Source organism: Actinia tenebrosa, unplaced genomic scaffold, assembly GCF_029948245.1.
Source record: "Actinia tenebrosa isolate PJP-AT-01 unplaced genomic scaffold, QUT_ActTen_1.0 PGA_scaffold0__85_contigs__length_37466705, whole genome shotgun sequence".
NCBI lineage: Eukaryota > Metazoa > Cnidaria > Anthozoa > Actiniaria > Actiniidae > Actinia > Actinia tenebrosa.
The window spans coordinates 21,534,194-21,560,762 of NW_028292569.1; the positions used below are offsets into that span (position 1 = coordinate 21,534,194).

The 26,569-nt window shown below is 36.9% G+C and overlaps 3 protein-coding genes and 1 long non-coding RNA gene across 7 annotated transcripts in view; 2 read left to right on the forward strand and 2 right to left on the reverse strand.

Moving 5' to 3' along the window:
* Positions 1–14,808, forward strand: part of LOC148913782 (uncharacterized) — a 30,270-nt gene extending 15,462 nt beyond the window's left edge. Inside the window, exons 6-10 of the mRNA XM_089039977.1 lie at positions 13,090–13,146; positions 13,305–13,412; positions 13,620–13,647; positions 13,785–13,821; positions 14,105–14,808. Coding sequence (XP_088896103.1) covers positions 13,090–13,146; positions 13,305–13,412; positions 13,620–13,647; positions 13,785–13,821; positions 14,105–14,491 — 617 coding nt within the window. The 3' untranslated portion in view covers positions 14,492–14,808. The remainder of the gene's footprint in view (positions 1–13,089; positions 13,147–13,304; positions 13,413–13,619; positions 13,648–13,784; positions 13,822–14,104) is intronic.
* The window catches only part of LOC148913774 (uncharacterized), a 203,344-nt gene that overhangs the window by 140,931 nt on the left and 35,844 nt on the right, over positions 1–26,569 (reverse strand). The window lies entirely within an intron of this gene.
* Positions 273–5,760, forward strand: LOC148913784 (uncharacterized). 2 transcript variants are annotated; one of them, XM_089036012.1, is made up of 6 exons: positions 273–364; positions 2,426–2,836; positions 3,529–3,579; positions 4,509–4,550; positions 5,331–5,428; positions 5,565–5,760. In XM_089036012.1, the coding sequence occupies exons 1-5, from the start codon at positions 298–300 to the stop codon at positions 5,420–5,422; spliced, it is 663 nt and encodes a 220-aa protein (XP_088892138.1). In that variant the 5' UTR covers positions 273–297; the 3' UTR covers positions 5,423–5,428; positions 5,565–5,760. The 2 variants fall into 2 exon arrangements, with proteins under 2 accessions (XP_088892138.1, XP_088892142.1); XM_089036016.1 differs by having other exon boundaries at positions 2,438–2,836.
* On the reverse strand, positions 15,245–26,548 carry LOC148913785 (uncharacterized). Its single transcript, XR_016120855.1, has 4 exons — positions 26,328–26,548; positions 25,464–25,677; positions 15,707–15,830; positions 15,245–15,492 (listed from the first exon to the last, which is right to left on the reverse strand). It is a non-coding gene; the product is annotated as an uncharacterized LOC148913785 (long non-coding RNA).

Sequence of the window (26,569 nt, forward strand, 5' to 3'; positions counted from 1 at the left end):
ACAACCCTTGCATTCGCTTGCCTTATCTTTAAGAATGAGACTTAAATTTCCATTTCAATAGAAAACACTACACTGTTTACAGGTAGGGGATGACACAATAAGCTATGTCTATAAATTAATACGTTGAAAAAAGCTGGTGTGTGTGGTGTTTTTTCATTTTCACATTATTTCTCGACTCGTGGTAAAAAAATAGCTTGGTTACAACCACTTTAGCATCCATTGTTACCAAATTTGGAGCTACCTAAATGGTGGTCCGCTCGGGTCTTCAATCTCTCAGTAAACCCTTTCATCTTAACAATGCCCTTCGTATTTCAACAATTTTACCTTCTGCTGTTTTTAATTTTCTTCCAAATCAAACAACAAGGTAAGAATTGTCTTATTTGCTCTATCCAACTGATCTGTTAATGCTTTTCAATATTTTTTTGTTGTCGAATTGATACAAATGATCGAATGCAGCGTATTCAACTCAATCGTTATTGAAAGAGTATGTTATTTTTATAACCTTCTAACGCCCAAAATATGACAAAATGAATAGGGGAAAGCAACAAAAATGCTCAAGGAACATGAAGGGCTTATAAATGACTGGCTTTCTTCCAAGCTTTGCTTAAATCTTAGCCTAAGCAGCATGTGTATAGAAACATATCAAAATAAGTTTATTTCGTTTTATCAATTATTTTATATCGATTGACTACGTAGCATAATTGCAAAATAGAGAAATTTAATACACACCCAATTGAAGTAGGTTTACATATCCTCCATTTTGGATTTAGAAATTTGTACTTTTATAAAATGTATATCGTCGCCTTTCTAATACCCATGAGGGAAGGTTTTTGTTCCCACTATATGATTGAAACATTATTTTTGAGATAGTAGCGTTAATTTTGTATTCAAAATGATTTGAGAAAAAGTAATGTGTCGTAGCTACTGCTGCTACGTTTGAAAACCACCTAAAAACGCATATAGTTACTATTCATGAGGAGAAAACGAAAGAAAATTATTAGGGTGAAGGATGCGTAAAAGTTGTGTAACTTAAGCTTTGAATTTCTACAATAATCATCAATAATTTGAGAAGTTATATTTTTCACTTCGAAAAGTGTTTCACTCTCTATCCAACGACGTACCTCGAAGTAGGTCAAAAAACTCGGCTCTGCTTTTTTTTTCCAACTCACTACTCGGTGGTTTGGAAATCGAAAGAAACACTCTTTTCCGTGCTTGACATATAACTACAAGTTGAATTCAAAATGTAGAAATTATCAATGAGTTTAAATTTGACTATATTCATTTGCGTCAAATATCCCTTCCCAACCTTACAGTCAAAGGACATGAAGCGTGCCCATCTAGAACTAACAATTTTAAAACAGTTTTCCATGTTAGATATTCTAATCTAAACACGCGGTATGTTGAGAGAACACGACAGAAGCGTAGCAAGCCACGACGCGTAGCGGAGTGGTTTCAACTTCTCGAGTGTTCTTTCAACATCCCGCGTGTTTAGATCACAGTATCTAACATGGAAAACTGTTTTAAAACCGTTTTTTTTTTTTTTTTTTTTTTTAATAACAAGCTTTTAAAATAGCGAAAAATAGTATGAAAGCACAAATTCTCCCTACACTACGAGTTTACAAAACTGACCAAACTGAAGTCCTAACTTTACCTCTTACGACGAAATCAATTAAGGACGGGCAACCGCCACGCGTCCCAAACTCAACTAACGAAATCTGATACTCACTTAAGAAAACAGTGACTGTGTTGCGTGACATCAGTCACAAAACGTTTCACAGACAAGGTATCGCGTTTCAAACGTAAACAAGGGCGAAATTGTGACAGCGGTGATAAATAGTTCAACGAAAATGGTATTATTGAAGAAATTCAACAAAATCTATTGCCTTTAAGATCATCAGCTCAAACAGATTAACGTTTTTTTCTATCAGTTACAAAGTTGTACAAATGCTGAAAAGTAATCCAATCAAATTTCCGAGTTTGGATTGGAGTGTGATTTCATTCTCGGAAGATTGGAACGACCACAAATTTTTTTATGAATTGAATAATGCAGTCTAGCTGGGCACGCTTCATGTCCTTTGACGGTAATTTGTTCCCCTTTTCGTTTCTTTTCCGTTTTAGAACTGTTTTAGAAATGTTTTAAAAATATTTTACTGTTCAATATTTCTAAAACGGCTAGGAAAATTTAATGGTTTCCCTGGCTTCTGTCGTGTCCTTTAAAAATCGTTGGAAGTGCTGAGATCAGAGTTCTAAAATTGAAAAGTAAAAATATTTATGAGTTCGGCTACAAGCTATGTAGCTATGCTTTGAATACAAACACATGTTAGTTTTGTGCTTTTATTACAAGCTTTATACATGCTTTATACAATGTTAATGAATGTGCTACCTTCCTTATTCTTTGTTATCTACGGATTTATTTCATCTACAGTTATTATTGCAGGCAGCAGCTCAAAGATACCATATAATGCCCAACATATAGTAGACTCCATAAAGGGTCCAATCAACGGTTCTATTGGAGAAGATGCCTTGTTTATGTGGAATACGACGGATCAAAAAGAAATCCTTGCTGCCAGCTGGGGAATAAGAAAGGGAAACATCCCCGATCCTCAGTTTATCAGTGTTAATGGATATCATGGAAGGGTGACCAAAAACGAAGATATTGGCGACACGTTGAAAAGAAGAGTAGAGTTTCTTCGAAACTTGACAATAGGTCGTGCTTGGTTCGTGTTGAAGAACCTTACTGTCAATGACACTAATGAATACATTGCAAGCATCAGTGACGATGTATCTAGTGACCTACCATATTATGTGCGCCTAAAAGTTGCAGAGAAGGGGAAAGGTAAGCCATTCACTCTTTTGGGAGTAACATAACTTATTTATTTCATATAAACTTCTGATTCCTTAACTTCTAATTCCCTAATCCACATAGACCGTATTCTCTTTTAGGAAAATAATACGATATACATATTATACATATTTGTTGTGAAAGTTATCGTCAGGGTGAGTGTTGCGTTGAGAAAGACTGTTGTTGGTTGTGACTTTATTCTGGACAACATGAGCTGGACTTAGTCAGTTCATGTTCATGTCTTAGGACTATACACTCACCTCGATGATCACTAACTTCACAGCAAACATCAACGCCTGAGTTCGATATTACGAAGCAAAACTCTTTGTAGTATTTCGACAACAATGACAAGTTAGACAAATTCATAACTTTGTTCTCAAAAAAAAAAAAAAAAAAAAAAATTATTATACTACAGATGGTTATGGGCCATCGATATCAACCAACACTATCTGCTTTAATCAAAACGGCACATGTAGTGATGCATGACCTTATCTAATCGCAAAATGTTAATAAGAAATCAGGTTTAGCTATATAATAAAGACGAAGACAGCTTTTACACACACTGAATCGACCCAAGTTAGAAGGAGTTAGAAGGTAAACCTTCTTGAGTTTAGCCCAGACACCTAAAACCACATGGATCCCGCGCGATATATTTTTATTTATTACGTTTTCATTAACACCTACAGAAGGATCTTCTCCAACCCCATACACTACAACTGCTGCTCCGAATATTGCAAGTAAGTCTTTGATAGCTTCAGCATAAATAAAAAAAACTGGAATACTGATATACGGTTATGATATGCATATATTATAATATTCATTTCAGTACTACATGCAAGCGTATTTAAAAACTATAGTTGTCGTATTTAGAATGTTCTTTTTCTACAAAATTAAATCTTAATATTGTCATTTTATATCATTTTAATGGACGTAAATTTCTCTTCTTTATCTTAGTCTTTACTCTGCACCTTCATAATATTTTACTCTTCTTTATTCCAGATAAATTCTCGACTCTCACATCGCACAATGCCTTGCGTTTTTGGGGGATAGCCAATCAAAAAACTGTCCCAAATTGAAAGGTTTCTTAATTGAATTTATTATATACCTGCTTTAATCTGTACTATATACTGTTTATCAGTTTATTCCAAGTTATTTTTGCGTGTACAGATCATGAAGAGGTTTGATATTACAAAAAAATGTATTGACTTACGAAAACAATGTTTAAAATTTACCTTAAACGTCTTCAAGCTTCTATCTTTTTCTTTTTTTTTTTTTTTACTCTTTCATTTTATCTTTGGATACCAAACAAGGTATTTTCAACATTGTCTGACCAGTGTTCAGCAAAATAAGTGGGCTTTTACCCTCTGGTTAACCCCCAAAGACGCAAAGGATTATGGGGATGTGAAAGTCGAGAATAGTGAAAAAATAGTGTTTTCGCATCAGTTCCTTAATTTTGTTAGTATCGCATAGATAATTCAACAATATCTTGTTAAAAATGTTTGGCAGGCTTGAGTCAGTCGCGGCTATTCGGTAGAAAAGAGCTAATTATCACCAAAATACCTCGCATGTCAATGATATCACTCGCCTGTGTATAAGGAATCAGCAGTCTGAATAAACGCATATTATTATTGTGTACCTTATTTTATTTCTTTTATTATTGATATAGGAGCACCGACAATTAAAACAACTACAAGTTCGAACATTACAAGTAAGTTCCCTAATAAGTAATCATGTTATATTAATATATAGTAGCAATTTATAACGTTTAACTTATATAAATGAATATATATATTATATATATATACTCGATTGCAGAAACGTTGTAGTATACTAGTATACATTTATACAAATATCTAATTTATTCAGTATATTTAATGATATGCACAACAGAAAAATCGCTTTATTTATTGTATGTTTCATTCAATGACTGTCAAAATATTTTTTTTAATGTCTATTAGATCGTACAGATTATAAATCAGTTGGTTGTAAGCGTTGAAAATGGTTATTTTGCATTATGTATCTCATTAGATATTTGTATGAATGTATAAATGTATACTACCACGTTTATTTATTTGTTTGTTTGTTTTTTTTTTGTTTGTTTCTTTGTTTGCTGGCTGGCTTGCTGGCTGGCTGGCTGGCTGGCTGGCTGGCTGGCTGGCTTGTTTGTTTGTTGTTTTTTTTTTTTTTTTTTGTTTATTATTTCTTTTTACGTTCGATTTGTCTTGTTTTTGCGTTTTGCTGAAACACTCGAATGCGGCTCATCTTGATTTTAGCCTTACTTGTCTGACATTCCCGTCACAGCTATTTAACAGCATGTTCATGAAACTGAAACACCATAGTAAATAAAAAGAAATAGAAGGGGAGGGGTATGCTTAAGAGCTCTTTTGTTTTTAAAAAAACTATTGTTTTTCTTCATAAGGGAACTCAAATTTATTTTATTTTTGTAATCTATTTAACTTTTGATTAACCTAACTATTTGTCTTTTAAGCACCACCCAAAACGAACTCGTCGAACATACTAAGGCACATTAAGGGTTACCTAATATTAATGGATATTGCACTGGTGATGTGGCACTTTTAAATTTAGGTAAATTAAAGGTCACACTTTATAATAAAAATATTATATAGTGTCGATGTTTATTACAACTTGAATTTGGCTAATTTCATTTGCTTGAATTGCAAGCTTTTTTTAAAAAAATGTTTTCTCTTATTTTGTTTTTCAGGATTTTTGTTCCCAATTAAGAGATGAAAGGAGTCAAAATTATTGAAGGATTGCTGCAGATCTTAGCTTGTAAGGAGTTGAATAGAATTGCTTTGCGATGGCGGGCTTTCGCAGTATCTAAAACTTTGCTATGCGTGCTTGGCGGTAACGGATATGGCGCGGCGTTTGTTTCAAAATAAAAAAAATTATCTACAAGACAATAGAATGCCTTGATTACAGTTTTCGTCTTGTTACACTGTCGCATCATTTATTTGTCACACATTCTAACCCGCTCTTTAAACCTACTGTTTCCCTATAGTGCTATAGGATAACTCTACAGCGATGTACAAAATTTCATTAACTCGACCTGTACCTTTCTGTCGCCTGTATCTGTATCTCTTCTACCGCGATGTGTAATTTTACAATACCTCCATGCGAAACTCTACTGTGATTGGTAACTTTACTACCGCGATAGGTTATTTTACTACCGCGAAAGGTAATTTTTAACTCCCGGGGAAAGGGGGGGGGGGGGGGGTATCCCCTTTGTTTCGGTGGTAAGGGTGCACTATGAAGTTCTAAGTAACCTAAAGAAACATAAAGCTCCCGGCCATGATAATATTCCAAATGAGCTATTGATAACGGGAAAGGAAGCACTAAAAGGACATCTAACAGTAATTTTTAATAAATCCTAGACAACGGAAAGTTTCCCTCTTCATAGAATCTAGGATATATTGTTCCATTGCATAAAAAGGACGATCCAACGAAAGCTGAAAATTACCGTAGAATAACACTCCTTTCTGCAATTGGCAACGTTTTTGCGGCAATACTTAACAAACGGCTTTATGATTACCTAACTACGAATAATATATTTAAACAGGAACAGGGTGGGTTTAGAAAAAAGCACGGAACAACAGATAGTATTTCTATTCTGAAATCGGTAATCGATAAATATGTTAAAAGTAAGCCACGGAAGAAAAATAATTTCCTTTTTTCCTGCTTTGTAGATTTTCAAAAAGCGTTTGACTGCATCCCAAGGAACAAATTAATGGCAAAACTTGAAAATGTTGGTATAAATGGAAATTTTCTAATAGCAGCAATCAAAGTAAATGGACGCATTTCTCCGACATTTTCCAGTTATATGGGTGTTAAACAAGGCTGTATGCTTAGCCCTACATTATTTAATTTATATCTTCACGGTCTGCCTGACTCATTAAATTCGCGTAACAACAATGATGTAATGTTGAATGGCAAACCGATTAGTACTCTTTTATATGCAGATGACCTGGTTCTGTTCTCTAAATCTGCTAAAAGGCTTCAGAAATATCTCGACAAGCTAAAGGCATTTTGTGAACAATCAGGCTTAACAGTTAATATAACAAAGACAAAAGTGATGGTTTTTAATAATACAGGAAAGACAATGAATAACTTCCAATTCTATTTGAACAAATTTAAACTAGAAAACGTTAAATCATCTATCTATCATCTATCAAATATCTAGGATTAAATTTTACAACCTTTGGAAACTTTACGTTTGCAAAACAAGAATTTAAAAAAAGCTGCATTAAAGGCACTATTTCAGATGAAAAACCAAATGGGTGAATTTTTCACTTTCAATATCAAATTAACTATAAAACTGTTTGACTCGCTTGTTACACCAATACTTCTATACGCAAGTGAAATATGGGATTTCGAAACATTAAGCACCAAAGACCAAGAGCCCATGAAACTTGTTCATTTGAAATTTTGCAAAATGCTTCTCAAGGTGACAAAGAATGCTAGTAACCTTGCATGCAGAGCTGAGTTAGGAAGGTTTCCGCTAAAATGCAAAGCATGCAGTAGAAGCTTTAAATTATGGCATAAAATTATAAAGTCGGAACTACACCCAAAAACATTCAGCTGAAGTCTACCAAGATATTAAAAATGAAACTAAAAAAGCATTTTGGAGCATGAAAATTAAAACTACTTTAGAACAACTCGGATTGGGGATAATTTGGATTAAACAAAATGAACTTTCTCCAAGATGGTATGAATATGGAAAAATAATAACCCAAAGAATATATGACATTGAGAGGCAAATTTTATGGAGTAACCTCCACAATGATGAAAGGAAAGACGACAGACATAAAAATAAACTCAGAGTCTTTCGTCAGTTCAAAACGGATTATAACTTTATAAACTAATTACGATTTTGAGACGGCAATACCACAAAATATTGACGGCTAGTTTGGAGAAAATATATTCCGTATTGTGGCGGAGTCGCGTAGCGACGGAGCCCAATACGAGAATATATTTTCTACCAATGCCGTCAATATTTTGTGGTATTGCCGTCTCAAAATCGTAATTAGTTTTGTATCGCGATTCCTGTAATTTTGTGGGGTTTTTTTTTTTTTTTTTTGCATGAAAATGTTCAGTTTTCATGATGAAACAATAAATTCTCTCAACGTGAAAATTCCTGTTTCTATGACAATAATCGATCACGCAAGCACTTTTTCAATGCAGTCGTTTTGAACAGAAATTTTTTTTTTACTTTCAAAAACGTAGCAAGAAAACTTGAAAGAGATGTAAAATGTATATGTTTCCGAAACCAACTTGGACTGAGGACGACTTGGAGCTTCCAAATTTTCAAATTTCATCTCAAATTACTACTCCTTCCGGTTCAAAGCCTTTAAATACCATATCAAAGTCATCAAATGTCACAGCTCGTAACTCAGTTGCCTGAGTTTCTGTCAACGAAGAATTAATGGGCGACAAAAAGCGAAAATCTAGCATTGTTGTTCTTGAGGATGATGAAATTGAAGAATTTGAAGCAAATCAAACTGCTGCAAATACCAAAAAAGGGACTGAAGTGGCCATTCGCCGCTTTGAAGCATGGTATCGTGAACGGTACAATAAGGATGTAAACTTGTCAGATGTAAACAAAACCACAACCAGCTACCTCTTAAAGCATTTCTTCTTAGAGATAAGAGACACCAGAAAAGACCGAGTTGGGCAGGAATACGAACCATCTACACTACAAACCTACAGGATAGGTTTGTGGCGATATTTTCTAGAAAGAAAAACAGGAGAAAAGTTTGACATAGGCGAGGACGAAGATCTCAAGAAAAAGCTAGCATCAAAGAAAAAAGACCTGAAAGCTCAAAGCAAAGGCGACAGACCGAATGCAGCTCATCCCTTGGATGTCACACAAATCGAAAAGTTGTGGGAGAGCGGAGCGGTTGGCATAAAAACCCCAAGACAGCTTTTGCATTTAGTTTGGTGGAATAACACCCGCATGCTGGGAATGAGAGGACGCCAAGAGCAATTAAATTGTCAAGTTGGAGACTTCGTCAATACAGGGACCTTCTATGAATACACTGAGCGGTCTACAACAACCAGAAATGGAGAAAACGAGAATCCAAAGTCTAGGCGGAAGTATAACAATAAAATATTCAAAGGAAAAGGTGATGAAAGGGATCCTTACCTTGCTCTCGAAGCGTATCTAAGCCACAGACCAGAAGGAACCACAGCATTCTACCTCCAGCCTATTGACAATCCACAAGGAAATGTTTGGTATAAAAAGCTACCTTTAAAGCGGGATGGACTTGCTAATATAATGAAGAGAATGTCATCAATAGCTGGGATACAACAGGAGGGAAACTTCACAAACTCCTCTGGAAGAAAAACGGCAATCCAGGGTCTCCGTGGGCACTTTGATCCTCTGACGATTTCAGAACTGACTGGCCATGCAAATCCTATCAGCATCCAGTCATACAGTCACAACTCTTTAGAAACATAAAAGATTATGTGTGATTTGCTGGCATATAATTCCTCTGGCAGTATTCACAGCTCTAAGAGTTCCTCCACAGTAGTAGAAACTTGCAGTCATCTTAGCGACGAGAAGGACGAGCACGTTCTCCCTGCCAACCTGTTGAATAATTCAACGTTAAACAACTGTCAAATTCAGATAACTGTTAACAAAGAATGACTTTGTAAATCATTGTAAAAAGAGTAATTTTATGGATGTAAGTTAAAGGTTTAAAACTATGAATATTTGAAGCTCATTTGCTCAGTACCAAATTATTGTAAACGATTGTAAACCGTTTTTTAAATTCACTCGCTTTTGAAAGCACAACAACATTGCTGCTTTTAAAGATAAATATTTTGAAACGAACATTTTTTTATCGAGAAAAACTTACCTTATGTTAGCTTCCCTCCTTTTTTTCCAGTGATAAACTTGAATTTTCATGAGTTTGATGAAGAACGTTCAAAATGTAAACGAATTTGATTTCAACTTTGCTTGAATAAAATAAGTTTTACTCAGCACCATCTTGTTTCGTATTGGCTGACAAGAACAATGAGCTGTCAAAACACGCGCGTAATAGCCAATCAAAACACTTGATTTGAGACGTCAATACCACAAAATATTGTCGTCTCAAAAATATAAGAAAATATTTAGTGAATCGCGATACTGAAGAATATTTAAGTCAAGTCACCAATATTAAGCACAGAGTGGCGCTTACAAAATTAAGAATTAGCAAAAATAAGCTTGAAGTAGAAACGGGGAGGTATAAGAGGTCTTATCTCATTTACGATGAAAGGATTTGCCCAGTGTGTAAGTCGGGAGTAGAAAACGAAAAACACGTTCTAGTTTGGTGTCCATTATATGACTCTCATAGAAACGATTTAAGAGAGTTCATAGAAAAAAACACCAGCATTAATTTCAACAATATGAGCGCTGACAAAATTTGAAATTAGCGTCTCTACAAAAAGCTATATCGGCATACATTCATCAATGTATGCTGATGCGTGAAAACGAAATAAGAAAATTACCTAATACATAGCATATATATATAACTATAATATATTTGGAATCAAACACCCATGTACTATTAAGTATAAGGTGCCAAATAAAATTGTATTGTATTGTAATGTAAGGGTGATCGGCGGTCGATTTTTAAAATCGCCCCTAAAAATTACGCATAAATTAAAAAGGCTCTTAAAACCAACCTGATTTCAAACCCTAAAAGGTACAGCTTTATTTCAGTAATTTACTATTAACCCCGGCTATCAACTGTGGTTTAATGACAGGACAGCGTATAATTATAAGATTACAACGATGATCATATTAAAAAAATATTTAGTGCATCATTGTAAAGTAAACAGCGGCATAGCATGGATAACGCGCATAATAAATGACGATGTCAAGATTCTATGGGACATCCCATGGCACACAGAGAAAGCCCCAAAAGACGGAGCAAACAGACCTGACATTAGTGTGCATGACAAGAAAAACAATGAATGGATTTTGGTAGAAGGAACCGTATGCACTCCAGGAACAATCACAGAAAAGACCCAATACAAGCAAAATAAGCAGGAATAAAGAACTTATATCCAGGATATAAAGTTAGACAAGCAACTGTAGTTTTTGATTTCTTAGGCGCTCACTACGAAATTCTAAGTAAAGAACTAAACGTGTTATTTGAACAGCAAGTAGCTAGCCTAACCATAGAATCCTCTCAGAAATGGATTATTTTACAGAATTGTGAAATTGTTAAACGTTTTATGTGTTTGTAGTTCTAAGAGACTCATTTTAGTTTTGACGAACTCAAAGTTGATCTTAGTTTCATGTACTTTATGCTCAATTGATAACTTTTAGTATATTTTAGCTTTAATTTTTTTTCTGTTTTGTACCATACCCATTTTATAGATTATTGGAAAAAAAAAATCTTTCTTTTTCTTTTTATAATAATTTAAATACTATATAGTGATATTTAGTCCACATTGCCTAGGCTAAGCCCGTAATGATGTTGATACATTTGGTGAGATTTTATCAATAAAGTTCCCCATAATATTGATAATGATAATAATAATAATAATAATAACAATAATAATCGTATTCTTATTCTTAATTTAATAATCTCATATTTATATTATTTTTATTTATATTTAGCTTAATTGAATTTTAATCTTAACTTTAATCTAATAATCTAATTTTTAATCTTCTTTTTCCTTCGTTTGTTTGTTTTTGTTTGTAAATTTTGCGTATTTGCGTGTGTCTTCAAGTACTCAGTTGAAAATTACCTATTTGTAGTAAGATTTACATATGTAAATAAAAAATAATTGAAATAAAGTTTCCATTATTATATTATTTTGTTTATTTCAACTTTACTTACTCGTTTTACAAGTTTTGCTTTTAGTGAAATTACGGATATATTATATATCTTAGCAATTCCCCATTTATATCAAGTCAATGTCAGATCAGATGTATGTTCATTTAAATCTCATCATTATTATTATTATTATTTTTTTTTTTTTAATTGAGAAAGCCCAGACTCAATGAAATTTTAATAATTTTTTAATTATATATATACATTGTCTTTTTCTTTTCTTACTATATATATATATATATAATTTATATATCAATCAATTTCAAGTACCCAGTTGTTAATTGCGTATACGTAAAAAGATTTACAACTGTATTCAAGAAAAAGAATAAAGTTTCCATTATTATTATTATTATTATTATTATTATTATTATTATCATTATTATTATCACACATTTATGTTTTTCATTTTTTATTTTATTCTTTTAACCTTTTCAGTGAACTTCTAATAGTCATTAATATTTATTGTTAAAGAAATTTATTATTTATTTTATATTTCCGTAATATTACACGGAACACTGCGGAAACAAGCATTGAATACGGGAATACAGTTATATAGTAATATTTTAAAAAACGAGTGAGATCAGAGTGTTTCATTAGGGAATTATTAACACTTGACTTGACTTCCTATAACCATCATTCAAAGGTCCACACAAGATCCAAACCTGGGGAGAGGTCTTGCTCGACACTATTTATTAATAAATAAGGTTCAAGGTTATGTCAATGTTACATATATATAAAGTATAAATAAAGGTTACCTATATTTTGATTTTTTCATTTCTATATATTTACATGTTTTTTATTTTGTTTTACCGCTACCCCAAGTCTGCAGGTACATACTGTGCGTTACCTTTAATCAATTATTATTTGAAAAAAATGTGGAAAAAAATGAAGTCGTTCTATGTATCTGAATATATACTACTTACTCACTCACTCACTCATCATTTTTTCTTTTGAGGCAACTAATTAGCATATGTAAGCATAGGCCTCCTATTTTCCCTCGCCAAAAATTCGTCCCTTTCCCAATAAGCTTGAAATCCAGTCCAATGAACGAAAAAGGGTGTTACATTAAGAAGAAAGTTCAAAAATTGTCATAGTTTATTTTTTACGCGAGCTCTGTTCAAAGTTTGTTCATTTTCACTCGTCTTGAGCGTCTCTTGCTTGGGTTTCGGTCGAACCTCTTCCGTGGCCGTTTTCTCGAAAATAAAATAAAATTTTCGAAAACCAACTACCCAGGGATTCATATCTAATAATGACCTATCTAACTTTAAAAGAAGAGCGAATTTGATTTTTTGACCCTTTCCACGAATTCTTGAATTTGTTCGATTCTTGTGGACATTGCCTCTTAACTACTTCAGTTATTTATTAAGATTTGACTTGACTTCCTATAACCATCATTCAAAGGTCATGAATCAAGAACCAAGCCTGGAGAGAGGTCTTGCTCGACACTATTTATTCAAGGTTATGTCAATGTTACATATATACGTATAAATAAGGGTTACATATATTTTAATTTATTCATTTATATATATTGAAATTTGTTTTCCTTTACCGCTTCCCCAGGTCTGCAGGCAAATACTCTTTGTAACTTTAATCATTTCTTTCCCTGCTTTCATTAGGTCGCACATTTGCAACAGTTCATTTAATCGTAACATCAATATCAATACTTGTGAATATTATCATGGCGCTATTAGTGTGCTACATTTTCAAAAGGACTGGCTTCAAAGGTAAACACTTTAATTCCATAATACAGTGCACGTCACGTAGAATTAATCAGGATCCGTGAAGTATGTAAAACGATTGATAATGATTCAATGCTATAATAGTTTCTGATATATTTTACTATTTCTTTCTTTTCTTTGATATCTGGCAACATTGTGTTATCGGGGTGTGTCTATCTTATACTTATTATCATAATTTTAAATACATTCTAGTTTTAAGGAAGATGAGCGACAACCAAAGGTAAGTTCACATGTTCCATATACGTACTGTATGTAATCAGTTTAACCCATCCGTTGCGTATCCTGAGACTCCCCACCGTGCAAAAACAAAAAATTCATAGCTCATGACGTTTTGACGATTATATTTTTGCTTTTTAGAGTTTTAAAAACAGAAGAATCTTTTCCAGTTATAGAGGTGAGTTTGATACTATAAAATGTCTGTAATAAGAAAATGAAAATGAAGGGAAAAAAGCCACAGCTTGAGTTGGAACACGTTTTTGATTTATTATCTATAATTTATTTAGGGGGGGGGGATTTAAGTGGTACTATATATCTGAATATGGACTACTCACTCAACCTTTACCCCTTATTGATTACCAACTTAACCTAAGCAGTAATAGGGATAGAGTAGACGTTTGGGGTTTATCTAACAAACAGACAAACAAACACAATTTGTTTTACTATATTCTTTTATACAGGATAGAATAGAAATTGAAACACACGAACCAGCAGCATCGAAAACGCCCCACGAATCACCAAACCTGATACCACCAAATATTAATGTTGGAGCAGTGTCGAGAGAATGCACTCCAACTTTATTGGACGAAAGGAAACCAAAAGAGAACCCTGCAGAGCAGCACTTTCTGTCAGGAACTCAGCATCTTTATCAACAGATAAATAATGGAGAGTCATTGTCAAGAGAGCACGAGTATCAGTCGCTACTAAGGGACAATAATGAAATAGGGCTACCAACAAATGTTCCCTGTGAGACATTATTAAAACATGCTACATCGAATGATAATCACGAGCAGCAAGGATCAGAATACCAACAAATACATCTTTATTCTAGCGTAGAAGAAAAGTAGATGTTTTAAAGCCCGTAATGTTGAATATTTTGAAGTACCTAGAGGTTTCATAAAAAAAGAATACAAAAAAGTAAAGGCGTTTCTACTAAAAATAAATAAGTAAATAAAAAGGAGAAATAAGTGAACAATAAAATAAGAAAGCAAAAGTGCAAAGGAAACAAAGCAAATATATCAAATGAATATTCATCTAAATATATTGTCAGACAATTCCAATATTTTTCCCTCATTAATAAATGTGATTTATTCGGCAACTCGGACTGGCGTATAAAATATTTAGTATTATACTATAAGTGGTAGTAATTAATAAAAGGACATCCAGGGCACACGATACAAGGTATGTTTCCCATTATTGAATGACAGTAAACCAAAAGGCGCCTTCCATGGGTACGAACACTCTCTCGAGCACAATACTTAACCACGATGGGCTTCATTCATTATCGTGAAGGTTTAGATGCTTTCGAAATCCATCGTCATGTTTCATTCCATTACTATCACCACTGGTATATTATTTTGAGAACAAAGCTGAGTTGGTTTGCAATGACTGGGGGTAACACTTTATAAAGTGTTTTTCTTAGTGATGCCCTGCCTACAGTATAACGTAAATATTTGAAGCGTCAGAAGAAAATCATCTGGAATAAGAAATACGTTTACGCCCTTACGCTTCGTTGGATTGTTTTTAGTAAACGGAAGAAATAATAATAATAAGGAGCACAAGAATAACATAAAACAAACCATTATGAAACAAAGCAAAAACGACAGTCAAACGACTTCAATCAAAGACCCAATCGCGAAACTCTATGGCTTTGGGTAACTTAGAGCTAAATATTAACTCATAAAGGCCAGGTTCGGATACGTACAGGGAATGCGGCTGCGCATTGGGAGGAGGGGGCCCGAAACACCTGAATGAAATCACAGTCACTTCTGAAAAAATCACCTTTTTTCTGAAAAAATCACCTCTTTTCCTGAAAAGGTCACATTATGCTGAAATAGTCACCTTTTTGCTGAAAAAAACACAGTGACACGCTGTTATTGTCACCTTATATTTTTTCATACTTTTATTCAGCCTTTGTTAGACTCTTATTGTGCTGTATTTCAGTTTTCCATAGCAGTATAATTCTTCTTACGCAATAAGACTGTCCCTTCTGGTTTGCCAAGTCTATCATTGACAAATTTGAAAAACTCTATAAATGTCAGTATCCACTGTTTTGTACTTACTATTTCCTTCCGTGGAATATTCTCTTCCTATGTCCCTGATGGTAGCAATCCCTCAGGGCTACAAATTGGTACAGAAAGTCGTGCTTGCCAACCATAATGAACGTTATTAAAGTTTACTAAACACCTATGGAATAATAACAAAGATATATCTTAAAAAGGGTTAAAAAAGTTTTGCGCATGCGCAGTGCAAAGTTAGAATGACCTTAATGTAATGGTTGGCCTACCCTTATTAAGTACTTTTATACAACGTTGATTTCATTGAAATTGGCCCTCTGGTCCTAGAGATATTAGAATGGCTTGAAACAACAATTATTATTCTAATGTTACTCTCCTTTGGGATAAAATTCATATCTCATTGAATATTCAACGGTTGTCACTCAAACTGCTACCAAGTATTGTCCCGAGAGAAGGCTTTACGATGAGCTTTTAAAAACGTCAATCAAATGCAACTTTACAGGATCGCCCTCACTTTATTTGAATTACTTCCACTAACCTGTTTGAAGTCAAGCGTAAAGAGAGAACGAGGGAGGGTGGGGTTAGTGGTATGTAAGGCTCCTAACTTATACATAAGTATACACAGCAATTTGCCTCCTTTACTTGCACTAAACGTTACTCAATCACACTGAAACTTACACCAGAGCGAGGTTGACTATCAAAGATAGTGTCTTTTGAGTTTGTTTGTTATTAGTGGTGTTATAAGTGATCTACTCATGCGCTAACCGTAAGTACTGTTTTACGCCAAGATACGCCAAAAAAACTCAACTTTGTGTCCGAGTTGTAAACTTTTTGGCTAATTTTAGGACATGGTTAGTTAGTAAGCTCTATATTCCATAGCTCGTCAAAGCTTCATAGAGCTTGAGTGGAGTTTGGGGGGTAAATTATTTTTTTTCTGCGCATGTGCTGTGATTTTTGACAAAGTGACTCAAAATCTCAAAAGGAAATACGATGAGTATTACACTTTGATGTGTTGATTCTTAATGACAGTCAGTAGTAGTTTAAGAATGTACCGTGAGAACATTTGATCTTGATCGCAGAACTTGAAACACTTACATCGCAATAAAACCCGTATTTTTATAACAATCTCCGGAGCAGAGACTAGATATGACAGTCACAGGTAAGACCTACACGTTCGTGTATTGCACGCATGTCTAACTTCAATAACCGCTGACCAGTGATTTTTTTAAAGTATGAGATTGATCAATATTCAAAAATCTCTAAAATATTCCTAGGTTGCGTTTTGGATTTTTTACTTTGGTATTGAAGTATAATTGGCAATGCCTCTCACATACTGAACGCTAAAGGCTAAAGGCCAAGGTTAAGGTCACGAACTTAGTGCCTAAATGTTGAAAGTTTGACGGCTTATAAATCCTACAGAAGTAAGTCAAACTTTGTGAAACTTTCGGGTATGACTGCCACGTCAGATCTCATGAAGTTATGACGTCACAGCTCATCTGCTTATTTAATGAGGGGTTTATGAATTTTTTCGTAAAAAAGAAGAAAAAAAAGATTTTAAAAAATTTTTGTTGGAGAAGATAGCTCTTTTAAAGGCCATTTATACCTAATGTATGTTTTTTGGAACCTTTTGAAATCAAGGCTTCGAAATTTGAGTTGAAGATATTTTGAGTCCGAAAACATGTGAGTGCTCTAAGCCTTATAAGTTTGTAATTATATATGATTATTGAAAACTAGTCCTTGCATGTAAAAGTCCAGATAATGTGATACAGTAATAATGTAGTTTGGTTCTCATAAAGTTAATTGCACATGAGAACGATGCGGTTGAATGAGGTGACTTTTTGCTGAAATGTGATTTTTGTCAGCTTCTGAAAAACTATTGGATAGTAATAAAAAGATATAACTAGCTAAAAACTAGTGTGAGCTGCGTCGGTGTTTCTAATGAAACAGTAATGATGAAAAGGTAAATTATACACCGTGAAAAGATGAAAAAACTTACTGACGTTTCGGACGCTAGTCCTTCGTCGGAGTTACTCCGACGAAGGACTAGCGTCCGAAACGTCAGTAAGTTTTTTCATCTTTTCACGGTGTATAATTTACCTTTTCATCATTACTATTGGATAGTAGATGACTCAAACTAACCAGTCCCAATGAAAGCCCTTACAAATACCTTCAACATACTTGAAAAGAATTGGAATCGCACTTAGTTAAGGCACCGAAAAGTCAAACCCTAAATTCGCTGAAAAAGTCACAATTTTCAAACTAACCCTGTGACGTCAAAATGGCTCCAATCCTGGACCCGAGCTGACACATTACTTGTACACTCCAAAGCAACATGTGTGTGAAGTTTCATCTCTATAGTCCTTAAAATAAGGAATTTTGATTTCTAGGGTATAGAAAAAATAAGTTTTTCTCAAGACAGTAATGATGAAAAGGTCAATTATACACCGTGAAAAGATGAAAAAACTTACTGACGTTTCGGACGCTAGTCCTTCGTCGGAGTAAAAGAGCTCTTTTACTCCGACGAAGGACTAGCGTCCGAAACGTCAGTAAGTTTTTTCATCTTTTCACGGTGTATAATTGACCTTTTCATCATTACTGTTTCATAAGAAACACCGACGCAGCTCACACTAGTTTTTAGCTAGTTATATCTTTTTCTCAAGACGGTAGTTTCATATAAGACTTTTAGTCCATCTCGTTGGAGCCGATAAAATACCCTTTGGCTGCCTCATGGTAGACAAATTATATACTGTTGACAAGGTCTTGAAGAGATCTACAAGATGGTGTATTTAGATTTGTGAGGGATGAAGTCTGGACTGAGATATCACGTGATAAAGTCATGTGATTTTAACAGTAAAATAATTTTTCAACTCAATTTTCTCGGAAGATTTTAATGATTTTCATCAAATTCCACTTGGAAAGCATTGAGGAAGCTAAGATCTATCAATTCCAATTAGTTTAGATTTAATTGGATGTTTTTTGGCTACCCCAAAATTCAAAGGTGACCATTGCAGCGGTTTCGGGTTAGGGGGGGCACTGTTTTGATGCTCCCTTTAGTTCAGTCAGTCTTTTCTGGTATTTCTCAGATACTTGGTCTTTAATTGCATTCCTTGAACGTTCGTAGCCCAACGCCTCCGCCGCCTCCTTCGCCTTAAAGTACAGGTTTTCGCCTTGCACTATACATTGCAGTGTCGTGTCGTCTTTGCAGAAGTTGCGTAACATGGTATATTTGGGGGATATTTTAATAAGCAACGCTCTTTAGCTGATCCATTTCTACGCTTAGCTGCGCGTCGCTAACCACGAAGACGTAGCAGTTTATCTTGTCGCCGTGGCCCGCGGAGGAATTATTTGTGCGCTTGATCTCCAAAGTAATGCCATCCTGGGTGTTGACTAACCGCAGCCCTTGGCCATGCATACTCTCGTCGTTGGTGGTGCGCATGTCGATCCACAGCGCGTACTTGTCCGTGAAGAATTCCTGTGGACTAATTTGGTCGCCGAATTTTCTCATTGCCTCCCTGTAGATGTCTGCGGGCTTCATTCCCTGGGAGTAGACCTTGTCAGGGTTATGGAAGGCTTCGCTGTTGCGCTTGCCGGCCTCGTAGGGCTTAGCAAACACCAGCATTAGCCCAGTCAAACTACGCCTGGGGAGGTTAATGCTTTGGTTGATAACCTCGTTCGTCTTATCCAGGAAGCTAAATGTCTTGTACATCACTACGTGGTCGTATAGGAATGCCTTTCCGGCGCTATACTCAGCACCCGCACTGCGGGCCAACTCCTCGCTATGCACCGTTTCGTACTGCAGCTCTACGTTGGTGATAGAATAGGGATCCACGGCCCCGCTAATTGCGGTGGACATCTCTCCAAGGATGTTGGTCGTATCGGCCAGGGTTACTTCGAACTGTAACTCACTTAGTTGCCTTGGGTAGTAAACGCCGTGGTTAGTAATCACTTCGAAGTTCGAGGGTATGACATACTTGGTACCATAGGCCGTCTTTATTCGCTTTGCATCAGCCACAGCAGTTTCTCCACTGGAGTCCGTGGGATGCGTCTTAACGGGCGTGCGGACCTTACGCAGGATGAGGCTGCCAATTCCTTGTTTTATCCTTTGCGCGCGGTCAAACGCAGTCAACCATAGGTTCTTGTACGTGGTGTACAGGTCGTATCTGTTCAAGTCTAAGAGGAATTCCCGGGCAAATTTGACCCTCATCTTGGAGACAAAGCTGCGGCCTACGTTATTAACACATAACCTTTCGTCTGTGGTACTGGGCTGCACCGTTAGGTCAAACCTTAGCGCTAACGTACCAGGGACTAAAACTAGATTGTCTGTCAGGCGGGTACGCCTACATACAAGGTTTCTCCTGGCTTTGCGCTGCTGGGGGTAAAGGTAACCCTATGAAAGGTGCGTTCTGCCTTTAGGCCGCCAACCTGCTTAGGTAATACGTTGGGGTTTAACTTTGAGCTTATCACATATAATGGAAGTAAAAGGAAAGGATTTTGACCCCACCACCGAGGAAGGCCAAGTAGACATTAACGACGAAGAATACGAGTCCTTGCTTCCTAATAACAACGTAGACGGGCAAAACCTCTTTGAGAAATTAAGGAGCAAGTATGGCGGCAGGGTCCAGGAGGCTATGCGTTCTTTAAGAGACAAATTTAGGTCTAAGAATCCATACAAACCTATTCCAGAATATTTGCAAATGGAAGACTTGAGGGCCTGTTCCTGAGGCTCCCAGCGCTCAATGGCTTAGTAAAATTCAGGAACAAATAGACGAATCCATGGAAAAAGAACAACCGGAAGACTTTGATAGGCTGGTAGAACTATTACCCGATTGGGATCCTAAGAAAGCATTAATGTTATTTGATGACGACAATGAATGGGGTAAAGAAATAATCCTGGGTAGACTTCCAAGGAGCGGCTGTAAAGTCTACGTAATTAGAGATGGAAAAAAGAAGGTTCTTTGCCGACCCTAAGATTCCTAGTACCTTAATGCAAGCCATTGGGAAACCCAATTTAGCAATACAGGAGCAAATGTCCGAGGAGCAAATAAACGTCGGCAAACAAAGACTGTTCGCCCGCCTTGCGCGATTGCCACCCGAAGCAGGCGGACAGACAGAAGACCGGAAAGTCATAGAACTTCAACAGGCAAAAGGAACAATCGAAGACCCATCTGCGCAAATAGAAAGGCATAACGAGTAAATTTCTGCCCTGGAGGAGGAAAAGCTCGCAGCCACGGTCTCCATTCAAAGAGAAAAAGACGCGGAAATACAAAGGCTCGTAAACAAGGTTAAAAAGTTGAAGGTCGCGGACATAGAGGAAAGGAAACGACTAAGCGACGAACTGCAAACTGCAAAGAGGGAAAGTGACGCGGCAAACGAGGAAAAAGAGATATTTGAAAAAGAACGTGACGACGTTATAGCGGAGCGAAATGGGACGTTTCAGGCCCTTTGCGATGTCTCAGCAGATTTGAAGGAAAGAAACGACGAGCTCGTAAATTCCGCCAACTCCCTAATGGCAGTCGAACAGCATAGGGTATGGTTATTGAATCAAATTACCCTTAAAAACGAACAAGTCAGACAATTAAAAGGCGCAATCGAAGACTTAGAACGACACGCCAACGCGCAACGGGAAATAATAGCCGACCAGACGCGCCACGAAGAAGAGCGGGCAGCCGCAGAAAGGGAATTGGAGGCCGCCCAGGAAAGGCTCGAAGAAACGAGGACGGAACTTGCCGCCGCAGAACGGGAACGTGGACTTACTACTAAGGTGAAAATAAGGAGAGCACTCACGAAATACGGCGTTCCGCTAGCATTCGCGGTTGCCATTCCAAGCGTAGTAGGAGTAATCCTATCCGCGCTTAAGGCTACGGGCGCAGGCGTAAAAAAATTAGGTTCTGGTTTGGCGAACTTAGGGAAGAAAATGGCAGCCGGCATTCCCGGGCTGTTGGGTTCTGTTGCTGGCTTGGCACTTAGGGCCGGCGGGGAACTATTAAAGTTCGTTGGAAATAACATTTGGATATTAGTTGTCGCTATCGGGATGGTCCTCCTGAAGAGGATGAAGGGCTGATCTTGTCCTTCTCATCGGGCATCCGGGGCATCCTCGACTGGGGATAATGAAAGACAGTATTAGCGCCGCCCTGGAAATTCGGAACCAACGGCAGCACACTCATGTTAGAAATAGGCTTATGTATGCATTGGCAGGCCTACGACCTATACGATTTATCCCAAACTTACCATCATCAGAAGTGACTTGCAACTTAGCAAATTTACAATTGGCTAGCATATGAAAAGTCACTGGCGTTAGGTCTTCAGGGGACCTAGTGTAGGGCTCCATTGAAAAATTGCTAACTTTCCTAGTGTTCGTTGAAGTTCGATAAGGAAGCAAAGGCTTATTATTTTCATCAATAAGTCTAAACCCCACATTTGCATGCGTATTTGCATTAATGATAATAGCGCATGGGCTGCAATATGCCATTGTCGTCGCAGAAACGAAATCCTACGTTTGCATCACTCGCCGTGCCAATGCAAAGACTGCATAAATTAACTTCTTACCAGAGTAGTTCAAGTCCACAGACATCCCAGTGACATCAACCCAAGATGCCTGGGTGTATTATTTTTCGCCTGTGTAAGTCGTGTAGACACAATCTACTCCAGCTACGTAGGGGTTGTTCATCGCCATATATAATAGCTCAGACCCATACTTACAACTGCTAAGCCGGCCTTTAGTAGGTCGTGATCATCCTCAGGTATGGTTGGTAACGTGGGAACATGCTTTGGTTCCTTGGGCAGCACTGCGGGCCTTTCTGCGTGTACCTTCTTTGGCTTCTCTACGAAGTGAGGAATGCCCTTGGTCATGTCAGAGTTCACGTCCTTCACACCAAACTTCATATCCTTAGTACCTCGTTGAAGTTTGTTGTTATAATCCACAACGGAATTAGTGTTGATAACCAAATTACTTGGCATCTGAGCATCATTAAGGCATGGCTCTCAGATGAAAAACTGATTAGCTATATCATAGCCAGTTTTCTACGAATCTTCCCCAAACTTGGCAAGTTAATGTCTTTTGTGAAAAGAAGGAACCTTAGAGCCTTGGTTACCATGGAAACTAGGTCACGTGACCACAAGGCCGCCATCTTAGATTTTTAAACAAGCGGTTTGTAAACGTACCGAAACATCTTTAAAAGTCATGAAAATGCAGATTACTATTCATATTTACAATGCCTATATGGATCTAATTGGATATCTTGGAAATTATTTTAAGTTTAATTTTTAGAATATTTTCTATTTTTTCCAAAAAATTAAAAATATTCTAAAAATTAAACTTAATATAATTTCCATGATATCCAATTAGATCCATATAGGTATTGCAAATATCAAAAGCAATATGGATTTTCAGGACTTTTGAAGTAGTTTCAATACGATTACAAACAATTTGTTTTTTTAAATCCAAGATGGCGGCCTTGTGGTCACGTGACCTGGTTTCCATGGTAACAGATAATGACAGTAAATGTAACAGTAAATGCTTGCCTTGAAAAATTACTACTACGAGCCAAATTTGGGAAAGATTCATAGTAAACTGTCAACGATATGAATAAATAACTGATTTTCCATCACTTACTCAAAAGAGCCATGCCTTAATGGTGCTGAGATTAACCAACAACCAGGACTCCAGGCATAATCTAGTCGCATAATCTAGATTGCTGCACCGCAAGTTGATACCTTTGAACTGATTTAGAGATCTCATATTTCGATAACAGCGCTTTCGAAGAGGACAAGGAATACTTGTTGTGTTTCCTGCGACGCACCACTGGCATCTACAATGGGGCTGCGAGTGCTAACCTGTGCTCCTAAGATACAATACACGAAGGCTTCGATGCTGCGGTTAATCCTTGCGAGATTCTTTAGTCCCAACCCCTTTGCGGCAAAGAAAGGTGCACAAGGATACTTCTCTTGACTTTGAATGAAGTAAATTAGGTTTCCTTTCGTTCCGCTGCCTCCCATGTCTGAGAATTCGTAGGAGCTAGGATATCCCATGCCCGTCGTTTCTATGCTAGCACCTCCGGCATAGGTGTAAGTTTCTCCTAAACCATGGGCGGCACCCACTTTGTTGCGAAAGTCAGGGTTGGTAAGCTTAAACTCGTTCTTTAGTCTCTCCCATGCAACTTTGTCATATTTGTTATCCTTGGGGTCAAAGACGGTATCGCCCGGAAGCGGCGCTCCTAGCTCAAACAATATCCTACGAATGGTAAAAGCAACATGAAATCTTAGAAAAGGAATATGGAACATATCCGCGACTATACCACATCCCTTAGTGGCAGCCCAGACGGCAAAGTTTAACTGTTGTGGCTAATATTGCATGTTAGGACCAGCTAACCATTTCCTAGATTCCTTTCCTGTCATGTGTTTCATGGCAGTTTCTCTAAAGACGTCTCTGACCGTCACTGCGAAGGTCGTCGAATTGGTCACAGGAATTTCCAGGGAGGTAACCATCTTAGCAAACTCATCCGCGCCGCTCTTGTTGTCATAAAATGGGTAGCTATGGGCAGTCTCCATCAAATTCGCAGGAAAGTTAGGCTTAGCACGTGGCAAAATCTTAGGCTTAGGACTCAAATCCTTATTGCTCTACATCCTAGAGACTTGGTAATAAATACCGTCGGGCCTACGCTTAAACTTACTAGGGTCTGCATGCGGAAACATTTTAAAGAAGGCCCTCCAATTCACGTAGTCCCTGTTGTCGTGACGTGGCTGCTCCTCGATGTCATTCCCAAACGCATCGTACATAATATTTAAGCAATAGAAAACTTTTTCCGTGTTTACATAGCCTGATAGCAACACGAGGGGAGGTTGGGAGAATTCGAGACAGTTATACAAACCCGAGACGTAGTCGATACTAAGGGAAAACATTACCACTTGCAAGAAAATCAATCTTTATTTGAATTTGATTCTCATATCAAATACAAATTCTCCATACATCACGAACTTCGATCGTTAGCCAATCAAATTTTGTGTAATAAACGCAAAGGGGGCAAATGTGAAGCGAGAAAGAATCGCTAGCTACTTTAAACATTTATCATTCTAAAACTTTAAAACAAATACAACGAAATGTCCAAAGATTGAATAGAAATCTTAATAAAAGATTTCAGAATTGATTATCTTTACGAAAGTGATCAAAAGTGGATAACAAGTGTCACTGTGAATGGAATTCTCGGTTGAAAGAAACGTGGTTTTGCTCAATTTGACAGCGAGAAAACATGGCAGCGAAGTTGATTGTTTCGTCTTGCCTCGAGAAGATATTTTGTGGAGCTGAAGAGCTATCGCTGGAAAAAGTTTGAAGCTGCTGACTGTTTCCTTGAAATACTTGTTTTTTTTATCGGGCGGTGCATTTAAATCATGAGAAAGCACGTTGCTGAACAACCGCAGCCGTCCTGACGGAGGACGTGTGTTGTAGCTCCTGAGGGAATTCTCTTTGCGGTGACCAACGAGAGATTGTCATGATATTACGATCAGAAAGACCTGCATGAGACCATAGGGTTATGCCTGTGGCCCTGACACAAGTCACAATTTGGAACTTCGTCTTCAAAATACATTTTTGGGGGCGTTTTTTTCCTCGAAAGAAACTGTAAATTTCACAACTGTGTTTACATATTCTCATGCAAACATGGCTATCAACCAATCACAGCGTGCGTACTATTTAATTTATTTTATAAATAATGGATGTCATACCATCGGCACCTAAGATGTACCCAGATATTCCATACTACCATTCTACGGATGCTGAAAACTTAAGGCAAATCTAATACTGGCTTACCTCGAAGGGCAGACAAAACACTACGAAGAAGTCAGGAAGAAATATGCCAGAACCAGAAGTGTCTTGCATAAGGTTGCAATAACAGCTGGGTCAATATCCGTTGCTCTAACAGGCTCAGGGGTTGCAACTTCACTTACTGGGCCGGGAGTAATTGTTGTGGTTCCCTTGGCTGCCGTCGGAGCCGCTTGCGGCATTATCTCGGCCGTTACTACGGCTGTCATGAAAAAATTATCCGGCAAGATATCAAAGCACGACACGACAATCTGTCTAGGGCTAAAGTAAGTAAGAGTTAATTACCTCGAACGGAGGCAATAAGCCATATACATCCCGAGGGCCGCAGGCCCGAGGGATGTATAGGCTTATTGCCTACGTTCGAGGTAATTAAGTATTTTATTTATCAATTGAGAAGGTTTTCTATTAAATGTTGCTCATTATAAATGCGAACGGTCTATATATAGTTATTGACCGGGTTAATAACTATATATTGACCTCGCATTTATAATGAGGGTTATAACAAAAATAAAGCCTTGTGAATAACAAACATATCAAACAATTGTTGTCGTTCGCGGGCTTCCTGTGGTGACAAACCACGCTCCCCTCCCCTACACATTTCCAGTCCTTTTTCGGCCAAAACCAAGATGGCTGTCTAGTTAGTGATGTTTTCACTCGATTTACTGTAAATTTGAGCAGTTTTGAGCCAGAAATTTGCCTATTTAGTGAAGAAAATTATATTCCAATTTCCAAATATGGTAAGTACATTCCTTATATGGTAAAAGAAACGTCTCGAGCGGAAGGACAACTTTTCTATGTGGAAAGTTTGATATGGAAAACCGTGTCAATTGATAAATAAATACGATTACTGACCTTGTTTCAAAGGCTTTGCGTGACAGAAAAATAGACGACGTCGAATTCTCGATTATCCTGGCCGAAGAGGAGAAATACGAAAAGCTAAAGTCCGACATCAGGAATAAAAAAACAATCGTCAAAGATGTGTCCGAAGAGACACGGAAAAACATATTCCAAGAAGCAAAAGAAGAGCTTCAAAGAAAGCTCGCTCAGTAAATATTTGCTTTTTAAAAAGCGAGACAGGATTTCATTTGCATATT